Source organism: Vidua chalybeata, chromosome 3 (genome assembly GCF_026979565.1).
Source record: "Vidua chalybeata isolate OUT-0048 chromosome 3, bVidCha1 merged haplotype, whole genome shotgun sequence".
Taxonomy (NCBI): domain Eukaryota; kingdom Metazoa; phylum Chordata; class Aves; order Passeriformes; family Viduidae; genus Vidua; species Vidua chalybeata.
The window spans coordinates 91,783,185-91,810,453 of NC_071532.1; the positions used below are offsets into that span (position 1 = coordinate 91,783,185).

A 27,269-nucleotide genomic window follows, 5' to 3' on the forward strand; every position below is an offset into this window, starting at 1 on the left:
CAGAAAGTCTGGGGAGTGTTTGACTTTGGAGGAAAGGCGTGATCCTGACTGGACATGTTTCTGCGCAATCTGTTGTTTTGAGCAGGAAATGGACTAGATGATTTCCAGACATCCCCTTCAAATTAAACCATTCTATGGTCCAACGGAATATTTACAACTGCCAGTTCTACTGAGCTCAGTGATTACTCAAAAAGGTGGCACAAAACAGCGGTAATAATTACTTGGAACAGTTTGTCTGATGTTTCCATGTCAATGTGGAATCATACTGGATCTAAATGTGATGAGACAGTATCATTTTTTAATAAGATACTGTGCTTTTCTACAGAAGGAAGTCTGGCAGACCCAAGTGCCATGCTTTGTGTAATAAAACATATAGAGAGTAATAAGTTTTTATAAGACACATGGCAGGCCTTATGAGTCTGAAGAAATCAAAGTACTGTGTTAAACTATTAAAATTATATTAACCATATTTCTATGCATTTTAATTTTATTTTTTTAAATTTCTTTGAATATATAATATATTAGAAATAATTTGTATGTTACAAATATACATTTTTTTTTTCTTTCAGCACCATGTGGTGGCCATTTGACAGCATCGAGTGGTGTTATCTTGCCGCCAGGGTGGCCAGGATATTACAAGGACTCACTTAATTGTGAATGGGTGATTGAAGCAAGACCGGGACATTCCATTAAGATCACCTTTGATAAGTGAGTATCATAAAGTTAAAGAAGTGAGGTCTGAGCATAAACACTTGTTTTATTATTGGAGAATCGTTTCTTTGGATGAAACAGAAAATAAGTATATACTTTAAGAATTCAAACCACACAAAGGAACCTCAGTGCAACAGTCACAATACTATTCCTACGAGTAGGCAATTAAAGCTTTCTAATGTGTTGTTTGCTTCTATGGTACTCAGCAGGAAGTTCGAGAAATTTAAGATGCCGACTTTTTTTTCTCATTAAAGACTTCATAGTATTTATAGGTTTATATTTATTTGCAATTTTTTTAATTAATATTCAGAAGCCTGAGGTTTTCAGGGATGTTTTCTTAAATGGAAATAGTAGTTTAAGTTATAAAATGGAGCATTTAAATTTTATAAAAGGAAATGCATTGTCTGAAGTTGCAGATGTTTGAATGTGCATGACCTTAACAGCGTGATGACAATATTTCTGAGAAAATAATGAGAAACATAGGCTTCTGTGACATTCGGTGCAGTTCAAAAAATCAATTTGCTGAATTTTAGACAGATGCACACACATATTCCATTGCAGAATTCTGGAGCTTTGTGTACAAATTGAGCTGTAATGACATTAAACAAGAACTTGGAGTTTACAAAATGGAGAATTCTGATCAAATATAATTTTTGAAGTGCAGCAGATACACAATTAATCTACTTCAACATTATCTCAGCATTAATAGCAAATGGATTCTGTTGCTGTTCCCTAATTGCCATTCAGCATGTTGGTTTTGGTAGACAAAGAAAAAACCTTTCCATCTTTTCTTTGGCAGTTTATGGAACTTTTCTGGAAGGTTTAGAAAATTGTCTAAATTTACTACATCACATTATAAATTTTATGTTATGCTTATGTTTTAAAAGTGTTGTATTAACATATTACATATGCTTATGTATTAAAAGTGTTATGTTAATATATAACCTTGCTTTTGCAATAAAATTATTTTCTTTTGTCAACACAAAGGCTTTGTTACCCAATTTAAAAATTCCATGGAAAACCTTTTTTATTGCTTACAAGAAAGACTGACTTTGTTGTCTGATATAACATTAGCAAATTACAAATCAGTAGTTGATTTTTTTCAATTAATCAACAAATAAAATATTTTTGTCAAGTGTTTGACCTAGTTTGGGGAAAATGGAACCCTTTTATACTTCTCTATATGACTTGCTTCAAAGACATACCTAACAGAATGCTTTGTACAAATGTTATATTAATAATGTAAATTATCTCACTCTTGAGCTAATGAAGCTTTAATGTTTCTAGGCAAATATGCCTTTCCAGAGTCCTTAGAAACTTTCCAGAAGTAGCAGCAAGTGCTTGCATGACCCTATGATTATTGTACATTGAAACATTTTGCATTTCAAATTGTGCCTAATGCCTGGAAGGGTAACAGAAAAATAAAATCTAATTGAGTCAAGTCATGAGGAAAGGGGTAGAAGAAGAATGGCTGACTTGAAGATCTTTGGTACTTTGAATATTGATAAAAAATAGTTTGATAATTTATACAACTAACCTCTGTATCCAAAACCAACCCAACTGTATGAAGAATAGTATAACACAACATCCTTTAAGTCTTTTTGAAATTATCTATGTTCATTTGGAGAATATCCTACCTCTTAGTAATATGAGTAAGCTAATAAACATTAAAATAAACTTAAAACCCAAAATGTAAGCCTTAATTAGATATTTTCAATAGCGATGAAGAACTTCCATTAACAAATTGTCTTGATTTATCCTTTAGGGAAAGTGCAAAGACTGAAAATAAAAACCAGCAACAAACCCAGCCCAATTCAAAAGACAATTAATTCCCTTAAACCCTCAAAATCAGACAAGTGAATTATAAAGTCACATTTGAATTTGACATGAGCAGGAATCTACTGGGAATAAAGATCATTGCCAGAGTAGCAATTGCTGTTGAGTTATTTTCTGGTTTCTGTCTCCAGCAAGGGTTTGCCATCCATTGTTGTCATACTGCCCTGCTAAGAAAACTGCAATTGCTGGCTGAGAGCACTTTATTCCTAATTAGTTTGCCTCACAAACATAACTGTCAAAATAATTTAACTATTCAATTACTAATCTTGAGTGTATTCATTATGAGTACAAATAAAGTATTTAAAGCAGCCTAGCTGTATCTGTCTGTTTTCATCATTTTGCTGCAGGATAAATCAATGTATAATCTGTGAAATTATGGAAGTATACTGAAAAACTGTTAAGCACTTTTGTGATGCCCTCTGTAACTGTCTATTTTCGTAAATTAAGTGAGCCTTTCCAGACACAAACCCTCATGTGTTTATACAGCTAAATTGTTGAAATAGTGTCCAACATGCTTCTTGAGTTTGTCAACTAGCATTCTCCCAAATAATTATCAAACAGAGCCAGGACTTACTGTGGGCAAGCAACCATTCATAATAGGGAATTTGAATAGTATCTCCTCCTTAGAGAGGCTGAAGGATGTATGTAATAGTGTGGATGTAGGCCATTCCATTCTAGATGATTTCATTGCCAGAAGTGGGTCCTGAAAATGATTAATGTATTAGCAAACCTGCAAGCCCTGTATTCCACTGTCAGAGTGGATAGATAGCAGTAAAAGCAATCATCTGGATTTTATCCAGCTTAACCAAATAAAGCACCATAAATCTAGAGTTTTCTGTGTGAAGAGGAAGGAATGATACAAAGTGCCTAAGTCAGTTTCCAAGCAGTCATTAGCTCTGATAGCAAAGCAAAAGCTTTCTGACTTATGGCTGTGCTTTTGTTTTCAGGTAACTGTGAGAGAAGAACTAGAAAGAATACTAAATACTGGCTAATACTGAACTTGTTATTACCAATATCGATGTGTTTGTAAAAATATTTTTAAAGGAGCAATGCTATTTGTTCTGGAAAATGTAATGGGATGGGAGCTTGGTCATTCTGTCATCATTTTGTAATAAAGTATAAAGTTTATTTACACTTCAAAGGAATGTCACATGTATTTCTCCTTTCTAGAGTGTTTAATATTAAGCACTTTTCTTTAATTACAAGAATACAGTTTCTTATTTCTAGACTACTACATGTGTCCCATATTGACAAGACAGTTAAGGGCTTTGAAAACATATTGTATTGTTTAGGGATTTCAGCTGCTCTCAGAAGTTCAACTAACAAGCCTTATGGGAATAGAAGAGAAAAATCTCACAACATATGCATTTCTGAAAGATGAAAATAAGGATATTGAGTCTGCATGCAAATATATTTCGAGCAGTGTAAATATCTGTGTAATAGCACAAACTTCATTGACAGGAAAATTTATGTGTGCATGGTTTAAATGCTACAGCATATCAGAATCTGATATAACCACAAATTATCTTGAAAAGCATCTGATGTAAAAAGTGCCAGTTCAAGTTCATCTTGAGAAAGAGCAGGTTTGTGCTGTTTGATTTAAGAACTAGTAGTAGATGACATAGATATCCATTATGGACTGAAGAAATGTGATGTGGTTTAATGATTGGTAGACACATTGACTCTGCTGTTGATTTTAAAGTTATTTTTTCTTGTAAATCAACCCTCATTAGTCTCCTTACTTTGCATTCTAGTATGTGTTACCTGTTGGGTTTTTTTTTTGACACACTAAAGTAAACTAGGAAGTCATGCTTATTGTAATGAGTTAGTAATGAATTTCAAAATGAAGGCTTGATTTAGAGCTAATAAATTTTTACTGCTTTATTTCATAGGACAAAAACGATTACCTAAAATTAAAGTAACAAGCTATGTTAGAATAAAATCTTTGGATAAAAGAAAAATTAAACACTTGACTATCTATAAAACAGCTTTTGCCAAATAGCAAATATCAAATAATGAAATTATTGAGATGAAATAATGAAGTGTTATTGAAGATGTTCCTAGGGTGTCCAACTGTTTCTTACCCTGAGAGCAAAAAATTTCTTGGATCTTCATTGGCTCATGTTTGAGCCAATTTGCATTTTTGTATTCAGATTTCCCCCTAAATGTCTTTCTAAAGGCCAGTCATATGGCTGATCTGAAGTATACTGAATGTCTTAAAATTTTTTTACGATACTGCAAAAAAAGCAAGGAAAATTATTTATAAAACCTTCTTTAATTGTTATTCTTAGTAATACATGGATGGATTTGTAGCTATGTAATTTTTTAATGTATGGTATTCTTGATCAGTTACAAGTGGCTTGTATTTCTATCAGTTGAAGAAAATAACACCATTCATCCATCCACCAGCTGACTTGCATATTCCTTTTCAGATTCCAGACTGAAGTTAATTATGACACTTTGGAAGTCAGAGATGGGCCAGCAAATTCATCACCATTAATTGGAGAATACCATGGAACACAAGCACCACAGTTCCTTATTAGTACTGGAAATTATATGTATCTGCTGTTCACTACAGACAACAGTCGTTCCAATGTTGGTTTCCTAATTCACTATGAGAGTAAGTCTGGTATTTTTCAAATAGATTTTTATTTAATCTTGAGAAAACTCCTTCAATTATAAAATGAGCAAACAAATGAGAACAAATAAAATTCAGTAATTATATTTGTGTAAGAACAAATTATGTTTACTCTATGCTGTACTAACAGATAATTCTGGAAGTATTCATTTTGGAAGTTTTTTCCTCATGAGTTCTTTTATGTTATTCAGAGTCCTTACAGACCTAGTTGTTTAACCAAATGCAAAGTAATTTTAGAATCTTTACCTTGTGGTTAAACATATATTGTTTGGGTGTCCCCTATCTTCTCTCTAACTTTCACTTTCTCTCTTTTTCTCTTTCTCTGGTTTTTGTAGGGCTGAACAGACTTGGACACTTTATATATAATGGTTCCAAAATGCAAATAAATTAATAATAATATCTCCATGTGAACTACAGAATCATCATAATAGCATTTTCTTTTCAATCAAGTGCATAAAATGGTGTATATTAAATGGTCTGAAGTCACACTAGTCGTTATATGATAGTATAACCATTCACCTAATTATTTACTGAAGAGAGCTTATGTGTTTATTGCAGTTGTACCAACCTAGTAACATCATTTTTATCAGTAGTTCTTATTTGGAAACTAATGTGATTGCTGTAAATTTGCTGTAATGTTGAATCTGGAATAGTGTCCAAATTTATTTTATAGCCACATCAAGACTTGTCCAAATAGTAAAAAAAAGTTGTGCAGTGAAAGCTTGCTAAACGCTTCACACCCATGTCAGTGCATTTGCTCCACAAGACTTCTTAAGTTAATCACAACCTCACTGTTCCTATTGTCTTTTTTCTCACATTAAATTTCACACAGAGCTAAAATTGTCTCAGTTTTGCCTTGTGTTCTATATGTTCATGTAGCACAACTGAAATTTGCTGCAGAGTCTATCTTATTGTGCTAGTCAGCGTCAGGAGCTCTTGCAGCATTTCTGTGATCCTTTACTCTATATTGGCAATTGTGTACATCACAGAGGGAAGGGCATGACAATAACTAGTAACATGGGGTACTAAGTAGATAATGTCAGTGTTTTTAAAGAGCAAAACCAGGTAGAAAGACCCACCTGAAGCCTTGAGTAATCTGCCAGGAACACAGGAGATTAAAATTGTATTTTCTTGAAGGTTTAACTATAGAAGTTGCTAATTTTAAAGATACCACAACAGAACTTCTATTTGTTTCACATTTCTTACATTTGTAGAAGACAAGTTAGTCAATTTTGAGTTTCAAGAAAAGTTTCTGAATATTTTCTTTGGAAGTTCAAATACCTGTCTTATTTGGAAGTATCTTAAAAATCTTCCAGTTATAGTCATAACTTTGATCATAAAGTAAATCACTGCACTGTGAAGCAGAAGACTCTTAACCTGCTTAAAATAAAAGGTTCAACATAAGCTAACCTGAGTTGAATCTGAGATGGCAGTAATATTCTATTAAGCTAAAATACGACTGTAATATAGCTTTAATAGATATGTAACCCATTAAAGGTATTGTGAAGGATGTGAAGATAATTTGTTTATTCTTCTCCTTAAATGTCATTCAGCCTTTCGATGACACTTCAAAATAGCTAATGCAAGACAGTGTAGATTACATCTTATGCATCTAAGCAAAGAAAAAAATAATGACGTGCCTAAAATATTTCTTAAGTAAAGCTACTGATAAATATTCATTTTTTGTTAAAAGTGATTAATCTTTTGGCAAGTGTTCTTCATGTCTCAATTGCATTTTCCCGATCTCTCAGCTTCCCTAGTAATGTGTTTTGAGTAGGGTTTGTTTGGCTGGTTGGTTGGTTTTTTGATTGTTTGTTTTTCTGGGGGGTTTTTGGTTCCTCAGTCTGTGAAGTAGGTTGTGAAATCTTAGTCTTTTTCTTAATTGAAAACATATAGAAATACTCCATCTGCAGGTTCCTGTAATGTAAATTGTTCCTTTGTTTATTAAAGTATATGTGAATTTTTTCTTTCCTAATATAAGAGAACATGATTTGCAAAGCAAATTGATCAATTATTTCTTCAATTCAAATGTTTTCCTTACAATTCTGTGCTTTTTGTGAACTAATATTTCCTTCTATCCTAAAATTTATCTGAAAAATAGATCATATTTTAGTCATGTGTTGAGACAGTTAAATTACACTCTATATCAATATATATTTGATAAACATTACAATTCTCTTACACAGACAATGAAATTGTTTAAAAATCAAAGATTACTCATCTTAATAAAAACATTCCTTATTGAGGCCATTGACAATATCTACAAAATCAATATTGGGATTTTTCTTAGTGAAAATCATCAGAATTAAAAAAAATAGACATAATCCTTTATTCACAGTGTATAAAATGAGGTATTTGTTTAGATTAGGTTTCAGAAAATAACTTTTTAGGCTCAGAAATATGCAATCTTCATGGGTTTGACAAAGTGTTGAAACCAGTCAGCCCACAATCAATTTTAACTGTGATAACATAGCATCAAAATACTTAACACTTTTTCATTTGAGGAAAAAAGATAATCCGTTGAATTGTCTGGATGTCAGGAAAAGATTCATACAATTTTCTGTAGCAGGATACAATCAATGGGAAGATTTTTTTTTTGTTTCAGCAGTCCATTTTACTATGGCTAAGAATCAATACTGAGGCTAAATAGGAAAGGCAGATTTTGGGAAAGTTTCTATAAAATAACAGAGTTTATGATTGGTAAGAAGTGAAAGAGTGAAGCAACATGGCTATTAAATTAATGGTTTGCAAAAATCTAAACCACCAAATTTGGCAGATTGGTAGATGAATGTCCTTGAGTACTAACAAATGAATTCTGAAAGTCATTTATAAAAGAAATTGATGGAAAGCCCAACAGAAAACTATTGGGTTTTTTTTTTTAATTTTTGGTTTTGTTTGTTTGTTTTGTTATTGCTTTTCCTTGGTTTTGTTTAATTTTAGGGGTTTTTGTGCTTGTTTTGTTTCTTTTTTTAATTTTGTTTTTTAATTTTTGAGAAAGGTTTCTGTAGCTATTTAAAAATCTATTTTAATTATGTAACTCAAGAATTAATAATGTAGATACTAGGTATATTCAAATATTGCTATAGATAGCAATCAAAGAGTAACACAGATCTCTTAGGATAGACACAAAAATCTAAAGTACATATTCAATTACAAGCACAAGAAAAGAAAAGACAGTAACAAAAATATCTATAAATATATTCAAATAAGGGGAAAAAATTACTCAAAATAAGTTTGACCAAAAATCAGCTGTCACAGGCAAGACTAAACGTTTTGTTCCTGTTTTGCAACTTTTGCAGAAAACAATATTTTTTACCATACACTTAACATAATTAAGTGAACATTTTCAAGGCAAGAGTATGGCATATGGAGGGAGGGTACTACACAATACTGAAATAATTAAATATATTTTATTCATCAGGGACTGTTGAAATTCCCTGTGCTATACTGAGAGGCAAGTGGAAGGACCACTCCACTGAAAATTATGTCTGAAAATTCAAATCTCTAAGGAAGTTTAAAAAAAAATTCAGAAGGGCACACACTTTTCCGAGCCAGGATGGAGAAAAAAAAAAAAAAAAAAAAAAGAAGATATTTGGACTAGAAGGATCAAGGACATTAGTTTTATCTTTGCTCTTGAAAGATACGAGTTTTAAGCTGATAAACATAATGATAAGAAATAAATGACTTGAATTTGATAAAACAGATTATATCAAGCCAACTTAATTTCTTTCTTGACAGGTTAACTGCTTTTGTAGATTTGGAAATGGAAAGGGGATGAAATAGTTCTGTGCTGCCATTCATAAGGTTTTAGAACTCTTTCAGAGAAAAATATAGAAATTTAGTGTGGATTAAATTATTGCCGTACAATAAATGTACAATAAGGTACAGTAGGCACTGGAAAAAGTTTCTCAGAAAGGCTGTGGAATCTCCATCCTTGTTGATGCTAAAAATACACCCAGGAATGGATCCACCTATGCAACTAACTTTAGGTGACCTTGCTTGAGCAGGGGGTTGGACTACATGACCCCAGAGGTTCCTTCCACCCAAAATTGTTAAGTGATTTCTATGATGCTGTGAAAAAAAAAATGTTAATGATTTTGATGACAATATAAGAATAGTTACAATTTGAGGATGATTCCAACCTATAATTATAATAAGCACTATGATTGAGAAGATTGGAATTCAAAACAAGCTAGATGAACTGAAGAAAGAGTGAAAAAAACCCAAAAAAACCCCATTTGATTCTATAAAGAAACATGCTAAACCTAAATGGGGAAGGAGAAGTGACATGCACAAACACAAAATAGAGATACAATAGAAAAAGATTTGGATGTCACACAGAGCCAATATAATCTAGAGAAAAATGTAGTAGTATTGCAAAAAGTTGAATCTTCTAGACATTGTATTTAACCATCTAACAAACCAAATGCAATTTCAGAAAATACATTTGTTTTGTTTACAGGACTGTTTTATCAAAAATTATTTCACTTTATTTGATGACTAGGGATACTATTGTGTCCAATTTGCGACACAGTTTAAAAAGACTAGAATGTTGCTAACGTGGAAAATATGACATGTAAGGAGTCATTGAAAGGTTTGTACTTGATTGGAGAAAGTATGACTTGTCAGGCAAGGGGTGAAGCCTGATAATGGTGTCATGGTCTCACATAGCTAATAATTGCAGCCTGTCCTAGAGTTTGATCTACTGCCTGTGCTCATTCTCAATCAACTTTTTACAATTATTTTCCAACCATATTTATAACTGTTGTGCCACAATTGTGCCATATTTCTCATATCAAAGAATTGCCCATTATTTAATTTTAGGTTGTCTCCTACTAAGAAAAATAATCAAATCTTCAGGCAAAGAAGCAAATAAAAAATATTTCTTTTCAGCTATATTCATGGTTGCTGAAACTTACATACTGAATATTTTTCCCTGGGAATGAAACTGATGAGCTGATTTTGAACTGATGCCTGAGCTGATTTTATTTATTTAACACTACTACTTCAGTCAGGAAGTTGGAAGTTGATAAATTTTCTATAAATTTTGGGTGTTCTTGCAAAAATGTGAAAGAATGGAGTCAATGTAATTTTGAATTATCATTTCAAAAAGAACCTGATGAGTTTACCTGTTAGGTATGACTCAGAATGCCAAAGCAGCTGATGTGTTCAGGTAGGGGTGGTAGGCTGCCCTAAGAGGAAGGAGTTTTAAGAATGCTGCTGTGGACCTCCACCTACACTAATATATTTCAAAATATGAGATATGATTTATCTGAAAAAACCTAATGTGCATCAAAGTTAAAATTTCATGCAGATGAAATTAAGGACACTTACAATGCAGAATATTATAGACTTAAATGGTTTCTTTGAGACTTTATTAAGCAGTTTTATGCAAGCAAAGGGAATCTAAAAATGCACTGTTAACTAACACGGTACATTTGCATTAAGAGTATGCAGTCTAGTCTAGAGGCACTTATTCGTCTAGAATTTAAGTATGTCAGGGTTACCAATGAAAACGGGATCATAAGCTTTCCAATCTGAATTCTAAGTGAGCTATAAGAAGAGCTGGAGGGTACAGAGAATATTTCTCTGTGAAAGCTAGAGTCATTATTTATGATATTTTTATTTGTAGTCCTGATTCCAACACTCATATATATAGTTCTGAATCCTTCCCTTTATGCCCTGATAAATATAATTTTCCCTTAGTTTTGAACTCCTCCTACTTTGTTCCTAAGGCTGTGTGGTAGTCCTGGATAAACAGGGCAGGGTAGAAGCAGTAAACTGAGAGAACGACTTCTGCAGGAACGGTTAGAGATGCACAAGCAGCTGAGAGGACCAGCACCTTCTTTGTCCTTTAGAGGGCTAAGAAGCTAGGAAATGTCTGTGAAGAAGGCAGTTGTGGTGGAGTAACCTTGCTAGATCCCAGGTGCCCAAATCTTAAAAACACTGTCCCTGTAACCTCTGTTCCTCTCTGGCTGAACTTCACTTTCAGTTTTATCTACCTCCTCCTTCTGAGAAGTGCAGGGGGACAGGGCATGAAGGTTGTGATCAGTTTATCACAATTATCTTTGCTGCTCCTTCCACCTTGGTAGACAGACCCCTCAGACTCTTCTCTTCCTCCAGCATTGGGTTCCTCCCCTAGGAGACAGTCTTCCATGAATATTTAAAATTTGAATCCTTCCCATAATCTAGAGTTCTTAATTAATGGCTCTGGCGTGGTGTGCAATCTTTCAGGAACAGAGTGCTCCAGTGTAGGTCTCCCACATCACAAGTCCTGCCAGCAAAGCTGTTCCAGTGTGGGCTCCTGTCTCCACCAGGCCACAGATCTTGCCAGGAGCCTGCTCCAGTGTGGACTTCCCACAAGATCACAGCCTCCTTTGAGCATCCATCTGGTCCAGAGTGGAGTCCTTCACAGGCTGCAGGTGGATCTCTGATCCACTGTAGACCTTCATGGGCTGCAGTAGGATGGCTGCTTCACTGCAGTCTTCAGCACGGGTTGCAGGGGCTTCCAAACCTTGAGCACCTCCTCCCTCTTCTTCTTCATTGACCTTAGTGTCTCAGAATTCTTGCTCTCACATTCTCACTCTTCTCTATGGCTGCTGTTTTTCTGCAGCAGCTTTTTGTGTCCTTCTTAACTATGTTATCCCAGAGGCTCTACCACCATCTCTGAGGTGTTCAGCTCTTGCCAGCAGCAGGCCCATCCTGATGCTAGATGGCATTGGTTCTGTTGGACATGTGGGAAGTTTATGGCAGCTTCTCACAGAAGCCACTCTTGTAGCCACCCCTGTCTACTAACTAAAACTTGGCCATGCAAGCCAAGTTTAATACAGGGCTGAGGATGATGGGGTATTTTACTTTTTGGTTTTGTTTCTCACCATCCTAGTCTATTTTTAATTGGCAATAAATGAAATAATTTCTTCTCTAATTGAGTCTATTTTGATTGTGATGGTAATTATTAAGTGATCTTATTATCTTTGTCTTAGCCCTTGTGTTTCTTCATGTTATTTTTCCACCTTGTTCTCTCCCCCTGTACTGTTGAAGTGGGTAATGAGAGAGCAGCTGAGTGGGGGACAGGCAGCCAGTCAAGGTCAATTCACCACATATAATGACAGAAAATAAAAGAAATTCCTGTCATCCCAATAGTGAGTCTCTATTTGTTTCCCTGATGTGTATACATTATTGTTCATTATCTTATTAAATTCCACGCTCATTTACTATCTCTAGAAGCACAATGTATAATGTTCAATTAATGAGCCTTCATTTGATAATTTCAGGGAGGTTTTTTTCAGTAGGTATCTCCAGGTTTATTTGCCAAAAACTATTTAATCTCTCCAAAAGACATAATTACCAGAGACTCTTTCTATCAGATAAGAGTTATACAATTGTGAAAGCTATATTATCTGTCTTTTTTTTCATGCATAGGATAATATCTGTAAGAATTCAGTAGTTTGTGAGCTCTTCAACTGCAGTTTTTGACATCGCTTCTTGTACCAAATAATCATAACTATGCAGAGGAAAATTGACTTGTCCTGTAGTATCAGAAACTGAATAGATGAAATAATCAAGTATGATTTATATGCTAGCAAAATTTTTATTTATACTTTGAACTGTAGTATCTTCCTATAGTTTCAGATGTCCAGTATTTTTATTGGTTTGGTGTTGTTAATTGATTGATAAAATATACCTTAAAGAACAAGTATTTTTCTATTTCATTTGGACTTCTCTATTCTATGAAACTTAATACTGTAGAACCATTCCATGAGTCATACAACAGCTAGAGAAAGAGTTACATATGTCATATTGGTTCTCAGGCAATGCTAACTAGGATCTTTTGGAGGTTCTTTCTCCTGTCTTCCTTGTTTTTGTTTTTTTTGTTGTTTACTATCTGAAAAAAGGTGAAAAACCAAATTTAAATCTGTGTGTTTCAGGTGTTACTCTGGAATCAGATTCTTGCCTTGACCCGGGAATTCCTGTGAATGGCCATCGCCATGGTAACAACTTTAGTATCCGCTCCACAGTAACCTTCAGCTGTGATCCAGGATATACACTGAGTGATGAAGAACCTCTCATATGTGAAAGAAACCATCAGTGGAATCATGCATTACCCAGCTGTGATGGTAAGTGTCAAGCTCTTCAGATGTCAGGTTTAAAGTCCACAAAAGTAAATGTCCTGTTTTGCAGAACTAATTAAGTTTGTCATTGCTACCACCTCCCTTCAATTGCAGCAAGATCCACACTTTTTAAAAATTATTTTATTGTTATTAAAAGCCATGCTTTACATCTCTGTATTAGTTTTCAGTGGGGTACTGAAAAAAAACAGGCACATATTCACAAGTAGTAAAATTCTGATTCTCGCAGAGTGCCATTGTTCAACTGTGAATCAAAATGGTGCCATACAACTAATACTTTCAACACAGAGCCAATAAAATTAATTTATATTTTAAACTCTAAATACTGCATACCAAAATGATTGCTTAAAATTTAGGATGCTCAATACTAAAGCAGATAGACCATGATCAGCCAATGTAATTAATATTCTTAACATATTTTTGGTTTGAAATTTTGGTTAGTTTAATAATTGTTTTGGTGGATATGAACTGTCTAGAGCTTTCATTAAACATTTTTTATAATGTTGAATTATAATGAATAATATATGGTTTAACCACAGCCAGCAACCAAGCCTCACACAGCCTCTTGCTCACTCCCACCAGCAGGATCAGGGAGAGAATCAGAAGGCTAAAAGTGGTAATACTCCTGGGTTGAGATAAAGACAGTTTAATAAGAAAAGCAAAATCTGTGCACACAAGCAAAGCAAAGCAAACCAAGGAATTTATTCATTGCTTCCCAAGGACAGCAGGTGTTCAGCCATCTTTGGAAGAGCAGATGACAAATGTCATCAGTCTGAACTTCTCAGTTTTCCCTTTTTCTCCCCACTTTATATACTGAGCCTGATGCCATATGGTATAGGTTATTCTTTGGGTTAGCTGCAGTCACCTGTCCCTGCTGTGTCTCCTCCTAATCTCCCACTCACCCCCAACTTCCTCACCAGTGTGACATATGAAAAGCAGAAAAAGTCTTGGCTTTGTATAAAAGCTGCTCAGCAATAACAAAAATATCTCTATATTATCAGCCCTGTGCTCAGCACAAATCCAAAACACAGTCCCATACTGAGAAGAAAAATAACTCTGCCCCAGCACAAGTGTATTTGCAAATATTTCTGTGTTCTTTTTTGTAATTGGATTTTTGGCTAAGTTCTGCTTTTGTGAACCACTAAATCAACTTAATTTCTTCATGGAATCCTTGTGTAGTGGCTACAAAATCCCTCTTATAGAAACCACAGAACAACAGCAAAGAAAGGCTCTTGCTTTAATGAATTACTTACATTAATTTATTTCTAACTTGCTTTTCAGGTCCAAGGTTTTTATTGATTACAGTGGAATGTCAGAGGACAAATTTAGATTTACCAAAGTATTTCAGTTTCTCACTCTGTTTTAAAGTGTTTTGTTAAATCTGAGCACTAGTCTTCTCCTTCTAACTCCTCCATGCTCAAAACATCTAAACCACCAAAAGATTATTACAGAAGTTAGCTAATCTAGCATTCAAACTCACTCACCTTGTAATCACCACAACCCATTCCCCCTTTACAAGTACAGACACAAAAAATTTTTAAATTTTTCATTGTTTTTATGGGTTTCTTTCCTTGTTATCTTTGCCGTGAGGAATTGACAAATGCAAAGAAAATTTAAGTTTGAATAGTATTCTCTTCTTTTTCCACTTACTTTTAATAAAATGTGTGGTTGTATTTTTGAGTTAGAATACCAATATTTAACTATTCTGTTTGCATATGAATGTTGATCTTCAGGAAGATCTAGTTAATTTTCACTCAATGAAACAGATTTTTTTCCCAGGTCCTTCACCCACTTTCATGCAAGTGTATAAGAAAATGTCAAGTCTTTCTGGAGTATGTTCTCTAGGCAAGCAACACACAAGGGTTCAATATACATTCAGTCTCTTCTTTTCCTCACAGATTAAACTCTGTTGTATTAACTAGTCTAAAAGCATGGCATAGAACTCACACTCTATTAGGTAATCATTCTGTTAGTGTATTTGCCTTTTGAGGCTCAACAAGTTGTGACCCAAATTTTTGGAATGTGACAGATTTAACTGAAGTGGAAATGAGCATTTTGCACTCATATGTAGAGTAATGATGTTCTCAAAATTTTAACTTCAGAAACTAATTTAGCAGAATAATGCTTGGCTTGCTTTGTTTCATGCCAACAAAGAAGAAATAAACCTGTGTACAAATGTAAGGTGGTTAAAGATCCCTTTAAGTAATGTGTCATTCTCAAAATATGCTAATGCCAAGGCGGAGCATGAAAATAATTTTTGAGTGAGAGCTAAATTAAAGAACATCAATTCCATATTTTTAATTTTGTTAAAAATATGTAGATGATTTTTGAAATATGTTAATATCTGCTTTAAGTAATGTTGCAGAGTCAACTATTTTTCTTCCTTCTGTATTGTTTACAGAACAAGATAAGGATTTTTGAATGAATGTATTATTGTTCATATATGGCACTGTAAACCTGATGTCTGTAATGCTGTTTTTTATTATTAAGTGTTGTTGTCAATCATATATTTACTGTGGATTAAGTCAAATGTGTTTTAATTCATACTTGCATGCAGAAATAACTATATTCGGGTAAAACCAGGCTGGAAGCATTTCCTTTCCTTTTTTTTTACTTACAAATATGTATAAGTTACATAAATTCAAGAAGCATTAAAAACTTTAACAAAAACCTTAGTCTAATAAAAAATGAAAAATAAGGAACTTAAGCTATAAACCAAGTGTATGTATATATATATACACATCTACATAAAGATACTGCAAGTTTATTGAATATTTTTTCATGTATATTTTCCATCTAGTTAATGGCAAAGTGTATCACACTATGTGAGGAAGAAGACTAAAAGCATCTTAATGTTTTGTTGCTTTATTGTTTAAATATTTAGTATATTAAAATTTAAAAAAAACAACAGCATAAAAACTAGACAGCAAGAGATGAGTGAAAAGCAGAGTCATGCTGTATTTATAAGATTTGTGAGCAATTCAGCATGCAAATCTTAAACATTAATTAATTTGCTATGCAAATTTGAACAGCCTAGTTTAGCAAATTCTAGTACACATAAAATGTTTTCTGGCATAGTTCTCATGTCTTCCAAAATATTCAGTTCCAAATAAATTACTTATGATGGGACAATCTAAATCTTTGAAAAAGAGGAAATTACACTTCTTTTTTCCCCTGAGCATAGCAGTAATCATCAAACTTTTACTTATCTGAAAAAATTGTGCTTTTTACTGGAGTATTTTTGTTTGTTAAAAATGCAGTTGAATGTATGCCTTTCAAAATATTTAGTGAAAGAAAAGTAGCAGCAAGATATTTTTTGTGTTACTTCACAAAAAAATCCCCTTATTTCTTACATACTACTGAAATATTAATTTTGTGTTCTGCTAACTAAACGGAGAATCTGTAAGCGAAAAATAACCTCCTTTTCAAGGACTATTTTAGAAGAAAATAAATTGTTGTCAAAATTAATGTTGCTATGTTGGATTAATTAGCTTATTTTAATCCTTGAATCAATTTTTAATTTTAAGTGTAGTTAAAAATGAGCTCTCTCTCTTTCTTTCTCTTTCTCTCTCTCAAACCCTTTTACAAGAAAGGCTTTTTGCATTATTTTCTTTTTTTTCTCTTCTTAAGCTTTATGTGGTGGATATATTCATGGGAAGAGTGGAACTGTTCTTTCTCCAGGTTTTCCTGATTTTTACCCGAACTCTTTAAACTGCACTTGGACTATTGAGGTGTCCCATGGCAAGGGTAAGTATCTAGTATGTTTTGTATATATATAATGTCTATATGGAAAAAAACCCCACACACATATAGCTAAAAAAGAAAATGTCCTTTATCAGTTAAAACAACACTTTCTGCCATTCCTTTGAGGAAGAAGTTTACCTTCCCAAAATAAGTATCTTCATAGGTGGGATTTCCAGTTTGTGTTTATTTTTCAAAGGAAAAATTCCTTTTAAAGTTGCCAGAGGCAATGTGTTTTAATCTTAGAAAAATTGAAAAGAGTGGAAGAGACAAAATATAGGAAAATAATAGCTACTGGTTAAATATCTCTAAATTTCTTTCAGTCAAAGATGTCAGGACCTTGTTGATGGCTCTTTACTATTATTGAGCATAAAGGAACAGAATGGATCTGTGTATTGGTAACCTAAGATTTTAGACTTAAACCATTAGAGCAAAAACTTATATATATCCTTATGTTACATACACAATGAAGTAATATCTGAGTAAAAAAAATTACTGAGAAATATATGGGAAGTTTCTGCTTTTAAAATCTTGTTAAAGACTGTTTGGTTTTGGTTTTTTTTTTTTTGATTTTTTTTTTTTTTTAAACTCATAAAATATTTTAAATGTAAAATATATGAGAAAATGTGCTAAGAAGAATATTATTCCCCATAGTAATTTTATAAATTTGTCATACTTATTGTATTTGAAAATTAATTGTATTTGAAAACTGAACTGTAAGTCAAAATTTAATTCATTATTGGATTAGAAGTTGGCAAATGAAAAAGCAGCCATTATGTCAGGTAAATGATCAGTTCCAGAAAATAGGAATCTGTATTTATGTAAGACTGTACATAAAACTTATGTATGCTTTGTTCTTGTATTTGGAAACTTCCCTGAAGCTTAGAATTAGAAGTCAGATTTGTGTTGGAGGAAATGCAAAAATAAAACACAAATACAAAATTTCAGCCAAGCATTAATGTACGTCTCCTAGGTAATAATGAAATCAAGGTAGATATTATATGTAAAAGAGAAATACAGGAACTTGAATAACACCTAAATAATAGAAATTGGAATTTTCAGAGTGCTGTATAAAAACAGCACTGAATGCCATCAATTCTCTTATAGGAACTATTGATTTAAAGTGAGCTAAACAAGCATCCACATTGCACATATGAGCACAGTTGAGCTCATGTGCTTTCTGCAAACTTTATTTTCAGAATTTCAGGTTTTGATTCTAACTTTTTCTCAAAATGTTTCCGTGTGACATAAAAATTGCTTTCTGTGTCACCTACATATGAAGGAATAGAAAAACTTGCTATTAAATGCTTTTCTTTCCTCCCTTTTTAATTCTTTTAAAGGTGTACAGCTGGTTTTTCATACTTTTCACCTTGAGAGCTCTCATGACTATTTGCTCATCACTGAAGATGGGAGCTTCACAGAACCAGTAGCCAGATTAACTGGCTCGGTCTTACCCCCTACAATTAAAGCCGGCCTCTTTGGAAATTTTACTGCACAGCTTCGATTTATATCTGATTTTTCAATTTCTTATGAAGGTTTCAACATAACATTTTCAGGTAATGAATTCCATTCTGCTAAGTATCTGAAACTGTTCCAGATGCAGACAACAGAAATATTATGAAACAATAAAAAGTAAAAAAAAACAAACTTTATCATTGTATAGTCACTATCATAGAAAACTGGTTAAGGTTTAAAAAGGTGGCCATGAGAATTGAGAAGAATGTCGGTGATTTGACTGTTTTAAGTTTTACCTGTTCTCACAGAAGCACTAAAATTGTTGAAAAATAAATTTAGAAGAAAATTAAGGGGAAAAAATTACAAAGATAGAAGGTACTGATTCAGAAGAAAGGAATTAACTTGTTTTAAAGTATAGAAACTTTAAAAAAGCAGTGGTATGCTAACTCAGATTCACAAAGGACTCTAAATTAAAGACTGATTTTGAAATGGAAAATGTGTATATAAAGATGAAATGAAACACGTATTATCTATTGATGTATTTCTGCAAATTATCTCTTTATGATACGTGAAACATTTGTTTCTGCTTCTTATTTACAGTCTTCTAAAACTAGATGACATCAAATATACATTTCTCACTATTTTCTTTTGCCTATCTCCATTACTAGGAAGCAGAATTACAGATGTGCATATTGCAGCAGGGCATCTCATCTCCCAACAAGAACTGATTTGTTGTTGTTAGCTGGTCAGGTAACTCAAACAGGATGAGCTGCCTTGTAGAGAGTTATTTTGGCACCACAGCCAAAATGGCCAGTACTCTGGCACCTCCCAGCTGCCAATAAACATGTTACTTTTGAAGTGAGATCTGGATGGTCACCTGGACTTCATACTGACAGACACCTCACTTACAAACTAGAAAAGCCACACCAGACTTTCATAAAGCAGAAGTCCTCTGTACATGATCCTGGAAATGTGTGGAGTTTCTCCCATGAGTAGGGATGTCTATTTTACAGTTACTCCCCAGGGGTTAAATGAAGAAATCTGTGTACAATATTGTCATTTCAGTGGTAAGTTGCAATACTGTTTCTTTTGCTAGCTTTAATTGTAGGTACCCTGAAATAGTGCACTGTTTTATGCTAGGCTGTATCTAGTAGTTCTTTAGTTACATACTGCGTAGTAATTCTGATTAGGATCTTTGGTCAGTTATCTCTTAATTTTTTTTATAAATAGACTTGATTTACCATCATTAGAACTTGTGGACCAGAGTAAGTCCTTAAATTGAAAATGCTGTGGAGTTCTGAGGCTAAGGCAGGGTTTTTCTGAAGCTTCCACTTGTCCTATGATGCATAAGAATGAATCAAGTGCTAGTTGAAATGCACATGCACATGTATATTTTATGGAAGGAGCACATAAGGAACTCACATCCAACTCTCCTACATCATTTTTTAGGAACTGAAAGCCAATAAATTTTGTTGAGAATTGGCAATGTTTACACATGATCATGCTATTTATGAGTAATGTATCTAATTTAGCTCGCTTATTTAAAAAAGGAAAAAACTACCTCACTGATTAGAGCAATAGTGTTGGATTTACTCCTATTAAATGCTAAAATGCATTTATTCTGGATACTTTGGACTCACCAAAGCAGAGGTTAGCAGTTTTACAAGTTTGAAATGTAAATACGAATATTATTTCTTTGATAATTTGTTTATCACTAAGTCAAAAGACTAGAGCACTAGCCAAGTTGTAGAAAAACACACAAAATATTGTGGATGCATGGGGGAAAATTGTGCAGTAACAAAATATAAGGATCACAGAACTTTTAGAACACAATTGAAGGTTTATGTCCTATCTCCTACTGCTACAACATACAGAGCCGGCATATGCCATCATTTATATTAAATGCACATTTTGAGAAATATTATGAGGTACATTTACTTTGTGAAACAAATATGTTATTCTGTTTTTGTATTTTCACACAATAAGCATATATTTCTTCTTAGTAAGAAGTGTTTAGTGAGAACACCTGTTTTGAATGTCATGAAACATATAAACTTGTAATGAAAATTGCCATGTGCCTGAAGGTATACTACAGGTATACTATAGCCACTAGCTTAGTGTCTGCAGTACTGAACAGAGGTAGTAGATCATATGTTTTCTAAACATACAACATTTGCCAGCAGAAACTGATGTAGATTATAGATTGCCTCTAATATTCAGAACTTTCCTACAAGACAGTTACTAAAGGGAAGGATTTATTTATTCATTTTATTCCATAGATCAGCTGTTTAAAGACTCACTCAGAAACTTTGGTTTGTTTTCTTCCCAGACTAAATGGAGTCTCTTACTCTAAATAAGTAGAATTGACCCTACTTTCCACTGACCTCCAAGGTTAATGTTCTAGAAAACATTTTTTCTTATCTGTTGCCAGAAGGGATCTGTTGGGTCTTTTGGATCATATTCTGAAGAATGAAAAATCAAACCTTTTCCATTAGATGTTAAATTGTTCTCTTTCAATATCTTTTTTCAAAGTAGTTGATAGTGGATATCTAAGGAAAAATATCATATGGAAAAACAGGATAAACAAAAAGTGATACTTCCACAGCATATTCTTTGGAGATAAGGAAATGGGCAGCTCATATATTTTCTGAGTTTGACTTACTTCCCATGTAACAGCCCTGATGTTTTCCCCATTAGTCTATCCTGACTCCTCGTGAATTATTCCTGATGTGTAGTTATAAAAGCACACTTTTTTTGAAAATGTGTTCATATGTCTTTCATTCACCTAACCTTTTGTTTACTTTTTAAATTAGATTTTCTTCATAACATAATGATTTCCTTCAACTGTAAGGCTCACTTCTAAAGCTGTTTGGGAGTTCAGATGAAAAGGAATTAGAATTATACACAAAGGAAATAATTAAACAAAATTATAGTAAATCACTTACAGTACAAGCTGATTACAGCTCTTAAAATTAGAAAAATAGATGTGGTATGGGTAGGACATATTAAATACATAATTACTGTATATATAGGCATAATAGACTTATAGAAACAGTATTGGGTTTTAGTAGAGAACATAACTCTAAAATACGTTTTCCAGCTGTTCCATGCTCACACAATGCAGGCAATTTGGTAAGCTTCCTTTTTTCCATGTGGACAATTTGTCCAGATAATAACATATTATGTTTTATTGTCTGCAGAATACGACCTGGAGCCATGTGATGATCCTGGTGTTCCTGCCTTCAGTAGGCGAATTGGTTTTCATTTTGGTGTTGGAGATTCCTTGATCTTTTCCTGTTTCCCTGGGTATCGCCTGGAAGGTGCTAACAAACTCACCTGCCTTGGAGGTGGTCGGCGTGTATGGAGTGCACCTCTGCCAAGGTGTGTGGGTAGGTGGTCACATGCTTTCATTTCATTCATCAAATCGTTAATAGCACATGACATGTGTCAGAATACTGGGCAAAGAGCAAAGTGCTTGGGTTGAAACAGTTGATCCCCAAGCTGTAAAAACTTCTAAGTCAGTGCGAGATATAAGTAATGCATGTCTCTTTTATACAGAGAACAAAAAATACAGAGGAATAATTAGAATGATGCCAGCAAATAAGATCAAAATGTCATGTGAGATAAAATATAAAAGCAATTATTAAACTTTATGTTTGACACAGTCAAGTTATAAATTTCATACTTTGTCTTTTGGGGGAGAAACAATGTTTAGAGCTTTTAGGTGAAAATACCCTATTAGAGCCCTGCAACTGGTTTTAAGGATCTTTTTTTCATATTGTGTTGTTATTCTTTTAATTCTAAGCTTTTGGAATTCTTAGTTTATAAAATGCATCACAGCGTTTTTAAACTTTATTTTTTTAAATTAGTGTGCTGCTGTTGAACATCAGTAGCTATGAGCTCAGATTGAGTGAACAGCTCTTTTCTTGGAAAAGCTCTGGGACTGTATATTATGAAATTTGTGCAGTTGCTGTATTTGTGAGATGGTTTTATCTCCCCCATGTCAAGTGAATCTCATTAGCTGCTATTGACATAATGCTTCTGAAAAGTCAAATACTACCATACACCTCTAAATGAATTTCCTTAAGAGGGTTCTTGTTTTAAATAAGATTTTATTTCATGAAGGGAGAAACTCAGCTTCAGCTTCTTTCTTCTATTCATTATAAAAAGGTGGATCTTTATATCTGAAAAAGTCACCTACCTTGTATATGCATGTAAGATACATAGGGAAACGTAAAGTATTTCAAATTTTGTTTTAAAATTGAGTTATTCATCACACGATGAAAGAATGTTACAGATGAGAGAGAAACCAAAATAATATGGAGTTTGCCATTTATTTGAAAATTCTAGATTTAAGTCTTAGTCTGTTTTCAGCCCTGAGATATTTGCTTGGTTTGTTTTTTTTTTTGTTTGTTCATTTGTTTGTTTGGTTTGTTTGGGGTTTCTCTCTTTCTATGGAGTTTCTCTGTGTTCCACTCAAACATGTTTAGTTTATTTTAGATAATCATAAAATTTTAGTCATCTGCAGAAATATTGTTATCTTGTGCTGAAGAAAAGAGACATTCTATATGATGCATGTTTTTGTAAATTTTGTTAACCTTTAGAAGGCCTTTCCTACAGTATCTATAGTAGTAAGAGATTCATACCCGATATCTTGAAAATGCTCACTTGGTTATCCTCATAAAGTAAATGACACATTGAAAAGTTGCAAACATTATCAAAGTATCAATAATTAGTTTAATGAAGTATCAACCACTGAATTAGCTGTGAATTTATAGAACTAATGTAACCACTTACTGTGCCAGACACAGATATGCCTATATGTTCTCCCAAGCATATTTTAGTGATACACATCTAATCTTATGCATATGTGATATGTCTGCCATTTATATTGAAATTGAGTTTATTTACAGAGAGCCCAACATTTCCTTTTTTTGTTCTTATCTTTAGTTTTAGCAAATTTGTTGACTGGCCCTGAGACACTTACGTCACTAAATCAATGTATAAGATACCACTTTCTAACTGATTAGTAAAACCTTTCATAAAGCATCCAAAGACAAGTGGCACTTCTCTAAAATGAGATTATCTAAATAAATCTTTTAACTCAACCTATGTCTCCATTTGATCTCTTGTAGTGTAGCAAGCTAAAGATATATATAATGCAACTAAGAAAAATGCAAGGAAATAAACTTTGCTAGGTAGCTTAATGAAACTGAGGAGGAAAGACATACTCAGTGGCCTTCATAGCTGCTTTTATAAGTGATTTTTTTCTTAACACTAAGAGGGTTTACAGAAGTCCCTTTTCTTGTTGCCATTGGCACCTAAGACATTAAGGGTGAAGATATCCTCTTACCCTGAAAAGGAGTTCACACAAAGACTTCTTCTTTCTCAGAAGAGTGAAAAGCAATGCCTTGTCCTGCAATCTGCTGGATTTGGAATCTACATTTGAAATTAAATCTAGTCTCAATTCAGTGGCACAAATTCATAAGTACATTACTAGGTTCAGTAGTTTCTTGATTTTTACTTCCTAATTGTCATTTCTACACTGACCAAACTCTCATACACAATATATAAACATCAACAAGGATTTTCAAGTCCTTCTATGACATATGGTAATACAGTCTTTCGTGATACTTTTAATCAGATTCAGGATGAAAACCTGTCCTGGGTTGACTATATGATGCTTGTATCCCCAGTTGTCTGTTCTGTTTGTGCTGAATAATAAGTTTTGCACCTTTAAGACTTGTTCCGAGAGTGAAGAAGGGGAGAGAAGAAGTGCAGAGTTTTCAGAAAACTGCACTCACTACTCCACATTCCTGCTCTTGAACTGTGTTGTCTGCGGATGGACAGACAGTGGGACAGACCTCTCCTTTGCTTTTAGTTTTAGCTAGCTGAGGCAAAGAAGCTCCCTGGACTGTGGGGTTTTTTCCTTTTCTTTGGACCTGTTTAAACCTGCTCTGGACTGGACTGAACACCAGTAGAGCAGTGGCAACTCACACCTGCAGCCCACCTGGCCAGGCCTGGGCCTTGGCATTTCCAGCACCAGAGGAACTGATAACAGACTGAGTGAGCTGAGCTACAATGGAGGGGACTTTCTGAGTTGGTCTCCTTTTTGGAGCAGCAAGAGGTTTTATTTTTTTAATATTGTTTAGGTTTTATTGTTTAATAAACAGTTTTTTCCACTTTTCTCCAAGGAGGTGTTTTTCCCAAACCGGATGGGAGAGGGGTTGATTGAATCTGCTTTCTAGAGGAACCCCTTCAGGGTTTTTGCCCTGAACCATTACAAAGCTCTTCAAATTTAATTGTACTTAATTTATAAACTAAACATTTACAGGAGCACATGCTGATTTGTATCATAAAAGTTGTATTCAGTTTCATCTGCTGTTGAAAAAAACAACAAACCAATAGGGTTTCCAAAAGTCTTGCCCTTCTCCATCCAAGTAAATATCAAATCCTTCCTCTAGGGTTATCTCAAACATGTTGTTCAATTTTCCTGATCAGAGAACTATTTGTATCTTTTCACCCTTTCATCTTCTTTGAAGATTTATTTTCCAGGTTAACGAAAAGCAGAGCTTGGGAGGTCTAGTTAGCCTAACATCATGATGCTATCATTCTTAATTTAAGACTTTGAGTCTTGCATGATGTCATGGTTTGACAAGGAAGTGAATTTTTTCAGGAAGTTGGGGTCAAACCAATCAGTGGTCAAGTTTGGATTATTAGCACTTGGAGTGACTACTGAAAGCATTGGACACACTTCTGAGAACACAGTGGGTTAAAAGCAGAGAACTCCCAGGGGAACTGTCTCTTTGGTTCTGGTCAGTGTGGAGTGCAGACTCTCCCCTGCCCAGCCTCAGGCTGGGTGGGGGAGGGAAAGCCATGTGGCCTGGGAGAGGTAGGCCCAGGGTGTGAAGGGACTGGAACAGGGCTGGCCCCTGCAGACAGAAGGGTGGAGAAAATCTGAGATGTCTTTGTTCCCCCCCCCAGAGAGAGTGAGAGACTAAAAGAAATGGATATTGTGCCAGCTGTACGCCGGCAAAGGAGAAGGAGAAGGAGAAAGGGGGGAAGGTGCCCAGCCGTAGGAGTTGGAGCTCTGGGCTGAGATTTCAGCTGTCCATGGAGTCTGAGACTTTTAATCCTTTCCTAAGAAATGAAAGCTTTGTAAAATATTACTCCTCCTCAATTTGAAAGAGAAAAGAGACAGTCTGAGACCTAAGATGTTAGAAGAAGAAATCCTAAGTAGGAGGAAATGATGGAGCAGCTTTTAGCTAGACTTTTCTTGTATAGCCATAGACTAAACCAATCTCTCCTGCAACACAGAGACTGCATTTTTTAAGGGGATGCAATGACTTGGACCAAGAAAGTGCAGGAGTAAGAGTGACCTACTTCAGCAACTGCAAATGCAGAAGTAGAGCGAACAAAGAAAAGTTGAGGAGGGTAGTGCCCTCTGTCTTCAAGAAAAAGATAATCTCTGTTCTCGAGACCCTCGGCCCCAGGGGAGGAGAAAATGGAGGAGACTGTTGTTCCGAAAATAAGAAACGAAGCTATTATTCTTAACAAAGTATCCTTAAAGAAACCCTATAAACAGTTTCAGTCCATGCATAGTAGTGAGAGCACTGTGACATAGAAAAGAGAGTGTCACACTGGCAGATTTTCTCCAGGCAGTGCCATGTGTAGCATAGAAACACAAAGGGTTGCAACTGTCTTTCCTGGGGGGCTCTATGGTACAAGAGACTCCTTTCTCCCCTGATGAACTGAGTATTAATTATCTAGAAGGTAGTAACTTAATTGAAGGTCCAAATTATGTCTCACTGTCGTTTGTTAAAGTTTAAGTAAAAAAAGGAAGAATGTTTTAGAAGGTTTTCATCCTAAATTCTCTGTATATCTTTTATTATAGTAATAGTAGTTTAATAAAGTTTTTCCCTTTGTTTTTAAACTTAAGCCTACTCTACTCTGTTCCTAATCACATCTCACAACACTCATTTAGAAAAAGTATATTTTCATGGGGGCGCTGGCATTACACCAAAATTAAACCATGACATATGAGCAATATTATCATAACTTTCAGTGTCCTTCTCTCCATGCTGTGCAGGTAGATGGTCTTCCCCTGGATTTCTTTATCTGTTTGCCTGGAAGGCTCTCAGAATAAAGCAGCATACTCTCTTCTGCAATAAGAATCCTCCTTTTCACAACAAAATACACCACCAAGTCTAACTGCAAAATCGAATTCATATTCATAAACAGGTGGACTTGTAAATCTTATTTCCTTGTGTCAACCATTCACTCTTTTGTCTTTTCAATTAGAATGATTTTGTGTAGCTCAGCTATGCACTTCAAGTTGTTTTGCATACTATTCCACCTGACCCCAGAGTTTTGAAGAGACCAGCTAGGGTTTCCCTTTGAGTCGTCACCCCGTTTCTAAATGTGTCCTCACTCTGGATCTGTCCCTTGACTAGAAAGCAGTTTGTGCCTACAGCCACTTACTTGTTACTATTTGAGGAAAAGAGCTTTACTGTTAAAAAGTGTGCAGAAGGTCCAGGCCCTTAGGGCTGACTCCCTTTGCACTGTTTAAAGAGCACATATTATAATAACCCAAGGTGGTGTCAAATTTCCCCCATCTCAGAAGACTAAACTTTTTCTTTTTTTTTTCTTCTTTTAAGGGGCACTTTTCCTACAGAAGCAAATCCCCTACCTGTCTAATGAATTTTCAGTTTACATTGACAGGATGTGGCTTTTCAAGAACATGCTGTCCTTCCACCTCT

The 27,269-nt window shown here is 34.3% G+C and overlaps 1 protein-coding gene across 1 annotated transcript in view; it reads left to right on the forward strand.

Annotated features, from left to right (window-relative positions):
- Positions 1–27,269, forward strand: part of CSMD1 (CUB and Sushi multiple domains 1) — a 1,092,714-nt gene that overhangs the window by 840,653 nt on the left and 224,792 nt on the right. The window contains exons 16-21 of the mRNA XM_053939637.1: positions 570–708; positions 4,980–5,167; positions 13,114–13,302; positions 16,945–17,061; positions 18,396–18,611; positions 21,711–21,899. Coding sequence (XP_053795612.1) covers positions 570–708; positions 4,980–5,167; positions 13,114–13,302; positions 16,945–17,061; positions 18,396–18,611; positions 21,711–21,899 — 1,038 coding nt within the window. The remainder of the gene's footprint in view (positions 1–569; positions 709–4,979; positions 5,168–13,113; positions 13,303–16,944; positions 17,062–18,395; positions 18,612–21,710; positions 21,900–27,269) is intronic.